This window comes from Dendropsophus ebraccatus, chromosome 3 (assembly GCF_027789765.1).
Source record: "Dendropsophus ebraccatus isolate aDenEbr1 chromosome 3, aDenEbr1.pat, whole genome shotgun sequence".
NCBI classification, from domain to species: Eukaryota; Metazoa; Chordata; class Amphibia; order Anura; family Hylidae; genus Dendropsophus; species Dendropsophus ebraccatus.
The window spans coordinates 56,908,064-56,921,316 of record NC_091456.1 but is presented as its reverse complement, the minus strand read 5'-3'; the positions used below and the strand labels follow the sequence as shown (position 1 = coordinate 56,921,316).

Sequence of the window (13,253 nt, the reverse complement as noted above, 5' to 3'; positions counted from 1 at the left end):
GCGTATACGGTGTGTGTCTGTTTGTACCCTAAGACCAATTCCATTACCACCACACCACAGTGGGAATGACATTGCAACCTGCACCACAAGTCGTGTATTACTATAGTATAGTACAGGAGCAGGGAATCCAGTTTACTGCCTGACTCCCTACTCCTGTATATTACTAAGTAGTAATGCATACATTATTTACATTGCCACTCACATTACAATCTGAGGAACTCAAAATTTGCAAATCTTCTGAACCTCAGAATTTACACCCCTAAATATGGTATGCTTGCAGAACCCCCACCCCCAACACTACACCATTGCTTATAGGCCTAAAGTGCCTGAAGCCAACACAACTGAATTCCTGCATCACTTGACGCAATCTTGTATTGTCTTTGTTTCTGCCTGATGAATGTAGCTCATACTCAGTTGAGCCTGAAAGTGATAGTAGCATTGTGAGGATAAGGTAGGTAATACTTCTGTTTTTTATTTGGCTTCAATATAGGCAGGGCAAAGATTCAGTTTGGTGCCCCCCACTCCCACTCCAGCCAACATTTGTTTTTACCTGATGATATCAATAATTCACAGGTGATGTCTTGTCCCCATCTGATCTACACCACTTTAACTTCTTCCATTGATGTCTCTCCAGAGTTTGAAGGTGATGTCCCCATCTGATCTAGACCACTTTTTCATCTTCAATCAATTTTTCTCCAAATATCTTCAGCTCCTCACTTTTGCAGCAGATCCTTAGCCTCTAAACTAAGAAAAGCACATGCAAAACACAAGGAAATGAACTATAATACACACTGTACCCCTCAATTTATTTTATTATACACTGTGTCTCCTTAATTAGTTAAAATGCACTCCCTCCAATGAATTATACTATTATATATGCACTATACCCTCCTTGATGAGACATAATGTACTGAATCCCCCCCCCCCCACAATGAGGTATGATGCACTTTGCCCCAATGATGATGATCCATAAAATATGCTTCGAAACCGGAAAAAAATTATTTGCACAGTGAAATTGAAAATAAGAATTACGATATGCAACTTTTATATTATTTGATGGCTTTTAAAAATATTAAAACCTTTTTAAAAAACTAAATGTTTCTTAAAATTGCTCTATTACCATCCCTATAAAGCTTTTATTTGTTGGTCTATGGGGCTGTGTGAGGTAATATTTTTTGCATCATGATCTGTACTTTTCATTGGTATCTTGATCACTTTTTATTACAAGTTTTTCTGGATTTGATGTGACAAAAACTCAGCAATTTTGCGCTTTTTACAGATCTTTGCGCTTACACCAGTTACTGTGTGAGATCAGGAATGTGATAATTTAATAGTTTGGGTGATTACGCACGTGGCGATACCAAATATGTTTATTTATTTATTTTTGTTTATAAAAGGGGAAAAGGGGGTGATTTAATTATTAAATTATTTAAATTATTAGGGAAGGGGATTTTTTATTAATGAAAGAACTTTTTTTTAGACAGGGGACTTCTATATACACAACACTGATCATATAGATCTTATGTTGTGTATAAAATACAGCACTGGTCGATTAGATCAGTGCTGTATTACTCTGGTCTGCTGCAGACCAAATCTGCCGGGATCGCTGCGGTTCAGAGCAGGTCAGCGCGTGGCCCCTCTCTGAACTCCTCTACCCAACCCAGGATGTACAGTTACATTCTGGGTCGTGAAGGGGTTAATGAAATATAATGCACTGTGTCCTCTTAATGAACTATAATGCACAGCACCTCTGTCACAATAAACCTGTTGACAGAGGCGCTGTGTTCAGCCTTTGTTCAGAACTCTTTGAAAGACTGACTGAGTAGTGTATATACAGTAATTTTTATGACCCTGCACTTCATTCATTCTGCTCTGTTTGACAGGACTTAATAAAATAGTGTAGTGTCCCAGTACGAGTGGTCCACTAAGTTTTTATACCTCTGTCAGGTATCACACAAAAGGGGATGAAGGAGATACGATATGTGTTTTCTCCACTAGGTGTCACTGTCTTATTTGTCTTAAGCACAGCTGAAGGAAAGCCATGGGTTAACTGTGTTATGTCAGTTGCCCTTCTGTTTCCTCTGCTCCACAACCATACAAATCACTGTGAAGCTTAGTTGTCCCTATAAAAGGGAGTTCAGTTTCTTGTGGGGGGTCTTTAGTGAGTTGTCTTTTGTCAGTTGGTGTGGAGGGACTCTGAGTAGTCATCCTCTGAGGAAACCTTATCCACGCCTGGGTTCCCTCTCCTATATTCTCAGGACAGCAACCACAGCTAGGTACTAACCCTTAGTAGGACAAAAAGCTCAAACTACAGGAACAGAATCCTCCACTCTACAACTGGGTCCAATGTTGGACCCAGTTGTAGAGTGGAGGATTCTGTTGCTGTTACTATCCCATTGTGGTTGCCTGGGAGTGGCTGCGGTTCATATACCTGCTGTGGTCGAGTGTTGTGCCTTGTATTTGCACAACACCATCACCTTCTGCCTGATTTCTACACTATGGAGCGCTGTTCATTTTTATATTATTAAATAGCTCAAGCTGACACATCCTACTAATGCATGGCTCTTCTGGGAAGCCTTGGAAAGTCTGCTAAACCCATTATTGAAGGCCTGGGGCTCGTACTACCCAGCTTGGCACTCGCTGAACTAGTTGGGCAGAAGGTGGTCAGATATCATACAATCTAAATGTGAGTACGGGTATTCTTCTCTTCTATACACTTCTACTACAAGCTAATCCCGGCAGAGTACAGTACTACTGAATAAGGGCCCCAAAACTGTCCCAATACTCACTTCTCAAGCTACATCAAACTCTACTTTCTCCTTCCTCTGTCACCTGCTCCTAAAGTTGTTGTCAATATTATCTTGTATTGCACAGAAGATCTACAGTAAACTGTTATTCTAGTTGAGCCTTGGACTGTGCTCCAACACCACTCCTGGCCACAGTAACAAATGCCCACGTGACCCTACATCGACCTAGCAGCCACAACACCACACAGCTACCCCAGCGCCCCTTCCCGCCATTTTTCATGTTTTGCTGCCTCACAACCTGATATTAAAATGGATTTCTTGAGGGTTTGCATCATTTCATGTACAGAACATGGGTTATACAATAGCCACCAAATGATGCAAGTACAGCCCAGTTTACAAAATGTTTTTGATTTTTTTTTTCTAATTAACCCCTTAGTGACCAAGCCAATATGGACCTTCTTGCCCAAACATTTCTAAGAACTATAACATTTTTACTTTGTCTTCAACATGTGAGGGCTTTTTTCCTGGACTTTTTGATGGTGTCATTTGGGAATTCATATAACTTACACACATATATTTTTATGGAAATTTAGCCTGCAGGTGAAATTTATGAGAAATGTTAAAGGTTCACTCCGGCCGCCATCTACATCCACTCACAACATGTTTGAGGCACCCTGTTCTTTTGGGCACATCTCCTATCTTTCATACCATATGTAGTATACCTGGTTGACAAAGGTCCTCTGACCGAAACGTCCCGATTGGGTGTACTAATTTATGTGTGATGAGAATTCTTTCTAAAATAATACATGAAAAATAAAAATAAAAAGATGGCATTATAAATACTGGTCCGAGAGTCGAGTGCGGTTGTTATACAAACATTGACTTTTTCTGATCAACCTGCACCAACATAGACGGAGTGCACGGACATAATACATTGCATTAAATATAACATGACAATATGTTTTACAGTAATATCTGAGCTACATAGATGCTCTACAGACATCTCACCACCCCTATTGGGCGTATGAAAAAAAGTTCTCTATATTGGCCGAATGGATCATCATTAGTATCTGGATTGCAGGCAATAATTATTTAATCTTTGGTTGGGCTCGCTGGGCTTTACAAGAGACAACTGTATTACACTGCAGCTGTTAACATCCTAAACGTACCCAGTATATTAACAGTTTCTGTACAATCATGGGATCTTTCCACAAATCCATCATACTAAAAGTTTGAAAAACGATCATTATTTCTGGTGTTCAATTATTTTCTTTTATCCACAGATGTGATCACCAAGTGTTCCCTCTAGGGCTGATACAACACTTGGCAAGACTCCACAGCAAACATTTTAATATTTTCCCTAGTTCTGGTTGCAGCCAGATTCCATAAAAATGAGATGCAACTGTTCCTTCAATTGCAACATTTTAACTGGCATAGGCCTTTATGCCTCAATTATTTAATAACAGGTATGGGTACCCACCTCTTACTAAATGCAGGTGTTTAGTCCCACAGGGGTATAAAATCTAGCATCTACCAATGCGATCTGCCCTTATAAAGATTTGTGTATTAGGAGTCACCATTACAACAAATCAGTTCCTGAAATGTCTTCCCTCCTAGATCTTCCATGATGAAGATGTGGTTGATATTATTGAAAGATGGGAGCATTTAGAAACCATAGCAATACAGCCATTAAGTGGCGACCACATAGAGTTGCCAATGGTCTCTTAAAGGGGTACTTTGTCCAAGCTTACTTTGTACGGAGCTTTGTCACAGGAAATGTGACATCACAGCATGGCTGCATTCCAGCTCTGGCATTCTGTGCCGTGACGTCAGCTGCAGAGAGCGTCTTTTGCTTTAGGCCAGGCATGTCCAAAGTCAGGCCCGCGGGCCATTTGCGGCCCGCGTTCCGAACTTTTACGGCCCCCCAGGTATCCGGCAGCAACAGATACCTTGCGCCACGCCACTCTAGTGCACAGAAAAGGAAAGCCGAAATCTCGCAATGTCCGAGATTTCGGCTTTCCTTTCCCGTGCACAAGAGAAGTGTTTTTCAACCAGTGTGCCACGGGCGCCGTCCCCCTCACCTACTGGCCCGGACGTGCTCCTCCAATCAGGGGAGACCAGGAGCGTGGTGCGCCACGCACCACGCTCCCGGTCTCCCCTGATTGGAGGAGCACGTCCGGGCCAGTAGGTGAGGGGGACGGCGCCCGCGGCAAGCATCTCAAGGAAGGTGAGCAGGGATGGGGGAGAAACAGGAGAGAAGCAGGGGGGGGAGAAACATGGGGATGGGGGAGAAGCAGGGGGGAGAGAAACATGGGGATGGGGGATAAGCAGGGGGGGGAGAGAAACATGAGGATGGGGGAGAAGCAGGGGGGAGAGAAACATGGGGATGGGGGATAAGCAGGGGGGAGAGAAACATGGGGATGGGGGAGAAGCAGGGGGGAGAGAAACATGGGGATGGGGGAGAAACAGGGGAGAGAAGCAGGGGGGAGAGAAACATGGGGATGGGGGAGAGAAACAGGGATATCCCTTTTGTGTTTATCGAAACAGGCCCAGGTTTCACACTGAGTGAGTATAAATACATTTAGAATCTATATTATTAACTATATGTATGATATGTACTGTTTTAGTGTCATTTTGTGCCATCTTGGTTGGTGGTGTGCCCCGGGATTTTTTAAGTATATAAAGTATGCCGTTTTCAATAAACTTTGTAAAAAAAAGTTTATTTGCATTCATTTTAATGGTCCAAAGAATGTCAAGCAAAATGGTCGGCCCTCGCACATGTTCACTTCATCAAATTTGGCACTCTTCGAAAAAAGTTTGGACATGCCTGCTTTAGGCTGTGCTGCCATTCACTTCAGATTTGTGAGTATTTGCACAAAAAAGAAAAAAATGAAGAGCAGATACTAGTAACATAAATAACAATTAATGACCTTAGCTTCTCAGATATAGGAGGTTACTCACTGTTCGGAGGGGAGTAGTTGCCAGACTTTCCGGGCCAGGAATATCTTTTTCTTATATCTCCTTATGATATTGGGAACTCCATGGCTGCTCGAACTCCAACTTGTCCAGCTCAGCAGTTGCACACACCTTATTGCACAGGGTATGCTTCAGACACTTCAAACCTCCCAGATCTTTACCATTCACTATCTATATATTACTTGCACTTCAGCTATGTAGAAAACATTTATTGAAACACAATTGTGTCGCAATCATATCTAATTTACTTTGAATGGCTTTGCCATTCTATGGAATATATACAGCATGGTGGCTCAGTGGTTAGCACTGTAGCCTTGCAGCACTGGGGTCTTGGGTCCAAGGACAACATCTGCAAAGAGTTTGAATGTTCTCTCCGTGTTTGCGTGGGTTTCCTCCGGGTACTCCGGTTTCCTCCCACACCCAAAACATACGGAGAGGTGGATTTAGATTGTGAGCCCTAATGGGGACAGGGAGCAATAATTGGCAATACTATGTAAAGTGCTGCGGAATCTGTGTGCGCTATACAAATAAAAGCATTAAAAAGCATTATTATATACAAAAACTTTGGAATATTTGTATTATTCCCTATAAGACCAAATGTACACCAACACTGCATCTAAATACTGAGTTGCCTCTGTACAAAGCAATAGACCACTCAAGGAATATGGTGTACAATTATGGGCATCTGATTATAAGGACATGGCTGAACTTGAGTGGGTGCCGAGGGCGACCAAGATAATAGAGGAAATTGATGATTTACAGTACCAAGACAGGTTATCAAGCTTGGAGTTATTTATTTTCGAAAAAAAAAGATATCTAAAGGCCCTATTACACAAAGTGATTATTGGCTGTATTTGTTCCTGTTAAAAGGCACCGATCAACCTACATGCACAATGTTGGCCAATCATTGTGTTTCAACGTGTTGAAAAAAAAACTAGAATAAGGCAGGGTCCACAGTAAGTTTTTGCAATCCGTTTTTCTCATCCGTTCTTGCAAAAAACACGGATGGAAAAAACGAATGCAGTTGTGTATTCCGTTTTACCATTGACTTCCATTATAAAAAAAAATGGATCAAATTGCATCCTTTCTTTTTAACGTATACAAAAACGTGGCTGACCTTACTTTTGTGGAGGTTAAAAAAAGATGTGTTTTGATTTGTCTGTTTTTTTTTTATGACGGAAGTCAATGGAAAAACGGATCAAAACGGATGCACACAACTGCATCCGCTTTTTTTTCAAAAACGGATAAAAAAAAAATGGATTGCAAAAAACATAGTGTGGACCTAGCCTAATAGCGATCATCTGCTGCCCGTTGCTCCATGTAATAGGAGCGGTGGCAGTAAACCACCACTATCTTCTATGGGCTCCCCAGATGATCTAAAAGATTGTCTGGAGACCCCTTCCCGCAGCTCCCCGTGCCCCCCCCCCCAAACTTACCCATGTAATAGCACCGGCAGCAAGTCGGGTATGAGAAGCAAGCAAGTAGGGATCTGACAGGTTAGTGATCACTTGCTCCCGCAGATCAGGCCTCAATGGGCAATCTGATCACAATGTACAATATATTAACGGATAGTAAAGAGATCTTTCTGACAATCTTTTTATACCGAAGCCTGTACCCTCAACCCATTTAAAAACCTTTGAAAAGAAGTGGAACATCAACTGCAAATCAGACCTTTTCATCAGTGACTGACCTAACAGTTATTTTACATAGGCACAAATAGATGAAATCATGTGGGATACCTTTAAAGAAGAGTGGAGGTTATTGTAGCCCTTGGTTTTGGGATGAGATGTCCAACAAGTTCAAGTAGGTATGAAATAATTTTCTCTTTTCACCTTATTTACAGCTCGCTGAGCTTTTCTAAACTTACCTGGCTATAACAAAAAGCAAGAATTAGGAAAATAAACTACATCCATGATAAGAGTTTTTTTTAATTACATATAAAATGTGGATCATTAAAGGGACATTCACATGCTTTGTAGAATACAGATGCTACAGAGCGTGAAGCTGCGGGACGGCATCAGGAACTCCTTGCATCATGTATCATTATGATGCCAGGAGCTCTAAGCCTTTTCACATTGGAGCTCCCAGCATCATAATGATACATGATGCCAAGAGTTCCTGATGCCGGCCTACAGCTTCGCGCTCCATGATCTATGGTGCTGTCCCTTAGGTATAATTTGTTTTGAAAATTGTTCAAATGAGTTTCATACTTTACCTTTCAGAGAGACTTATTAGCATGTACTAAATTGGGGCATCAAGTAGACAGCATTTAATAAAATCCATAATAAACAAGAAACATGTAACATGATTCAGCAGAATTGCTTTAGTAACTTAGCAAACTAAAGTGAAATTCTTGTTACAAAGAAGCAGAATAACACTTGTTATTAGAGATGAGTGAACCGGGTTCGGGTTTCGAGTCGATCCGAACCCAAACGTCCGGTATTTGATTAGCTGGGGCTGCTGAACTTGGATAAGGCTCTAAGGTTGTCTGGAAAACATGGATACAGCCAATGACTATATCCATGATTTCCACATAGCCTTAGGGCTTTATCCAACTTCAGCAGCCACCGAAAGTTCAGGTTCGGATCGACTCGAGCATGCTCGAGGTTCGCTCATCTCTACTTGTTATTGGTTATCTATGTCTGTAATAGTGGAGCACTATAATGTAATTGGACTGGCACCATGTAAACAATATTCAGGTGAGTGCAAGTCCTGACAATCCAAAGAGTACATACATCCCAAAAAAAAGGACTGAAAAAATGGACTGCACCTCACAGATAACTCAAATCAATAGCAAATTTTATTATACATAAATGCCAGGGACAAAGGACTGTTAATACCAATAAAAATACAGACAGACCACTGGCCCAAATATGGCCATGTGGAACCAAACCCACTGATACAATATCTTCATGTAATGACCATGATCACAGAGAATAAACCGCACATGGCTACGTGTAATAGCAATGCGTGGCCGGCGGCTGACGATTGCCTAAACACCTGGGGGGACATTTATGAAGCGTCCGCCCGAGGTGTACGCCAGGGAGAAGGTGCAGATTCGCCCCTTCTCCCTGGCGTACGCCTGCCGTATGCCTCGCTCCCCCAATGGACGAGCTGGGAAAGCTTGGGGGCGTGACAAGGCGGGGAGGAGGTGTGCCCTCCTCCTGTGCCTCATTTACCATGATTTATGCCTGCTCGCAGGTGTAAATCAGGATCCAAATCTACACCTGCTGTAAGCAGGTTGTATATTTAGTATGCCAGGCGCAGGTTGGGCGCCCGGCCAGCCGGATTTACTAAGAGGCTTGTAAGCTTGTAGCTTTGTTGGGGGCCACGTTTAGGAAAAGTCCTGGTTGTTCCAAACATCTTATATTTAAGAATTATGGAGGTCACTGTAATATTGGGAACTTTCAGTGCAGTAGAAATGTTTTTGTAGTTTTTCCACATCTAAGCCTCCACACAATCCTGTCTCTAAGCTCTACAGGTAGTTATTTTCACCTCTTAGCTTGGGTTTTGCTCTGATATAAATTGTCAGCTGTGTGACCTTATACAGAGGTCTTTCTTTTCAAATCACGTCTAATCAACCGTATTTACCACAGGTGACTCCAATCAGGGTGTAAAAACTTCTCAAAAAGTCTTAAGTACTGTATTCATATTCACATTATTGGACAATGATTGCAAAACCATGGGGGAAAACTTGAATTATTTTTATTTTAAGCACCATACTGTAACAAAACGTGAAAAAGTGAAAGGGTTTGAAGACCTGCCAAATGCATTGTACATAGATAGAGGCAATGGCCTAGGCTTACTAGAGAATGGTGTTTTACATGCCGGTCCTTAGATATTCAGTGGGGCAGAACTCTGCTTCCAATGTATCAAATGGTGAAGCCCTCTTAATAAATTAGGAGTAGAGATGAGCAAATTTACAGTACAAACAAAGCGAATCACTTTGTTAGCGCAACAATGGTTTATCAGCCAGCTATCTTTTAAGTCCGTGCTGCTCCGTGCTACTCCACCGTGAGTGCCTGGAAAAGCTGGATCCAGTCCTGAGAAATTTCTCCCAGGACTGGATTCAGCTTTTCCAAGCACCCGGGGCAAAGCAGCGCTGACGTCAAAGGCAGCCGGCTGATAAGCAGATTGCCGAGCTAACAAGCGATTCGCTTAGTTTGTACTGTAAATTCGCTCTTCTCTGATTAGGAGCATTCATGGTCACCCTAGTGAAACCTATGGCAGTTAGATGGTGCAGATTTCAACTTCAATGCTTCAAAGCCCCATCCACATTATTAAAAACTACCACACCTGGCATAAAATGGCAAAAAGTAAAACATTTTTGTGTGACTTTTTGACACTGAAAATCAGGCATACGTGTTTGATAGACTGTATATGCTAAATACTTTTGGAACAAAACAATGCCTTTCGTAACACTACGCCCTGACGCACTATAGCATGATCAAATATTATTCACAAATGTGATGATAGTACACACATTTTATACAGTATTCAGACCAACAGGAGTGTTCCAATAATATAATATGACAATTTATAGAATCCCATTGGTAGCCTGCAATCTAATAGCTGATTTGTTTTAGTTAGCACAATTTCTACTTTACAATCAGTTTATATACTGTTGTAACTATACTAACTGCGTGTAAAATGATCTAACAACGTGCAGTTAAAGAGTTGTTCACCTGTGTGACCATCCAATCTCAGATATTTGTCCTGCGGAAGGATAAATACACAATGTATATTGTTCTGTATAACTGTTATACACTGAATAACCTTTATTTGCTGAAACTATATATTATAAGTATAAATTAAAAGGATACACAGAGTAATACCAAGACCTAATGTATAATAAAAAGTATATAAAATTTACATATGAGAGTAAAGAGCCTGGAGGATGTCAGTCCAAGCTAAAATGTGAACCTGAAAATATTTCCATCACTTTATTTTTTTGTATGTGATATTCTGAATTTACTGTCTGCTCAACCTTCTGCTGGACATACACTATACAGTACTAGTGCCAGAATATCATAATGACTGGGTTATAAGATCTTTCAAGAGTTTCACTGTATATACATGTATGAAACTATACAACCCACCATTCAAATAAATCATTTTGGTCCATAATTAATTAATTTTGGTTTTAATTCTTCTATACACTTTGACTGACCAGCACTTAGACTTATCAGCAATGACCATGATCAGGAATCTGCACTTTTTAAGATTTCAGCAAAAAGAGACAATTACATTTTATAAAAAGTCCAGTACTTGTTCTTGTACAGAAATAACATATGGAACCTAAAACATAGTAGTATTCCTCCACAATTCAATGTGTATATACATATCAGAGGTGCACCAGCTTATGCAGTTTGAATAGAGGAGAATAATAGGGTAAAGTTACTGATTTCCAAACCCATAGACAGAAGTGCATGCAAATCGAGAGCAGATCATGTCCCCTGCATAATGAAGAAATGCTTTCCCCCAATGACATCTCAAAGACTGTGGCATCAGAATGAATCCAAGCATCACAAGAACCTTTTCTAATTACTGAGTTAAGAATAAGGTGAAAAGATCCTATTTGTCAAGCACACTTGTCCTCCTTTATTGACTGACAGAGTCCATTGCTGTAACTGGTTTCCTAGTTTGGTGGCTGCTTAAGGAGTTCAGGAACTGCCCAGAAATCACAGAATGCCAGTCCACAATATATGGGGATTCTATAGAACTAAGGAGTAAGAGAGAGTGTGAGAATTCCCTTAGCAGGCTGTGGATCATCTCCACTTAACTCTTACAGCAAAGAAATCCTTGAGGTCTTAATGCACAGAAAGCTGTCAATGAAAAGGATCAAAGTGCTGCATACCTTCCCAGCCAAGCCCTCTCCAGGACGACCTCACACCGTGTTCTTACACTACATTGGCTCTCCTTAGGTCTCAGGAAACCAGATGAGACTTTGTCTTGTGTGGAGCCCCTCAGAGACTGTCATGTGATAATGAAGAGGCAGCAGTGGGGGTCTCAGCATCTCTGCCATCAGTACAAAACCAGAGCTCCTTCCTCTCCTGCTCATCTGCTTCCCCAGGCAGAGCCTCAGCACCTTTCCTCTCCATCCAGTAGGAGCACATTAAAGAGGAGGAGGAGGAGGAGGATGACACCCTGTGTGACTGGATGCTGCTCCTGCTTCTTAGCATCTTGGTGAACTCTGTTCCTGAGCCTGCTGATCCTCAGCTTCCTAACTAGTGGCAACTTTGGCATGATGCTTTCTTAAGACAAGAGAACTTGACCTGGAGCTGATACCTATCCCATGCCTGCAATGTGAGACATTGTGCCAACTTGACCAACAACCACAATTTAACCTGCTGAAGACACAAGCATGCCTCGACCAGGGAAGAACTCATACAGTGACCAGAAGCCACCCTATTCCTATATTTCATTGACTGCCATGGCCATTCAGAGCTCCACTGAGAAGATGCTACCTCTTAGTGACATTTATAAATTCATCATGGACAGGTTCCCCTACTACAGAGAGAACACCCAGAGGTGGCAGAACTCTCTCAGACACAACCTGTCCTTCAACGATTGCTTCATCAAGATCCCAAGAAGACCTGACCAGCCAGGGAAAGGAAGCTTCTGGGCTCTGCACCCTGACTGTGGAGACATGTTCGAGAATGGAAGCTTCTTAAGGAGAAGGAAGAGGTTTAAGGTGCACAGGGCAGAGCACTTAGCTTCCAAAAATCACCAGATGATTCATTATTTCCATCACCAACACAACCAAACCAAGCTGAGTCTCCCAACTTCTGATGGACCAGCAGCAGTGGCTGGAATTGGAAGACTCCCCCACTTCCAGCCATACAACCAGTCCACTGGATTTAAGCACCCATTTGCCATAGAGAACATTATTGGCAGAGATTATAAAGGGGTGATGGCTGGGGGGCTTCCTTTAGCGTCTATGATGCATCACTTGGGATATCCTGTACCCAGTCAACTTAGCAACATGGTCAGCTCCATGTGGCCTCATGTTGGCATGATGGACTCTATGACAGGCATGGCAGTGTCTCAGGAGTATGGACATTTCGGAGTACCCATGAAGACAATATGCCATGCTCCTACTCAGACTATTCCAGCTGTGCCTGTGCCAATAAAGCCAACTGCATCCCTGCCACCGGTATCTGCCATGCCAAGCCTGACTGTAAATCCTGGTAGTATGTGCCCCCCAACAGCCCCCCAGGCAGCAGTGGCAGCCACCCTCCTGGAGCAGTCACCGGGCACCCACTCAGACAGCAAGACTGGTATGCTGCACTCAGTACTGGTCCACTCCTAAACTTACCCCCTGATCCCAGAATGCACTGCAATATATATATGTATATATGTATAATACTGTCAGCCACAAACTCTATAACCCCTTACAGTGCAGCAAATAATTTATTCTAGAATGATGGTATTTATGTGTTCTTTGTATGTAGAGCTTTTACTATACAGCAATGATTCCAGCACTTCTCTATGACATCATATAACTTTATGTGTTCTTTCCACCACACT

The 13,253-nt window shown here is 42.0% G+C and overlaps 1 protein-coding gene across 1 annotated transcript; it reads left to right on the top strand.

Moving 5' to 3' along the window:
- The first annotated feature begins 12,087 nt into the window (after positions 1-12,087).
- On the top strand, positions 12,088-13,035 carry FOXB2 (forkhead box B2). Its single transcript, XM_069964252.1, has one exon. The coding sequence runs from the start codon at positions 12,088-12,090 to the stop codon at positions 13,033-13,035; it is 948 nt and encodes a 315-aa protein (XP_069820353.1).
- The last annotated feature ends 218 nt before the right edge of the window (positions 13,036-13,253 follow it).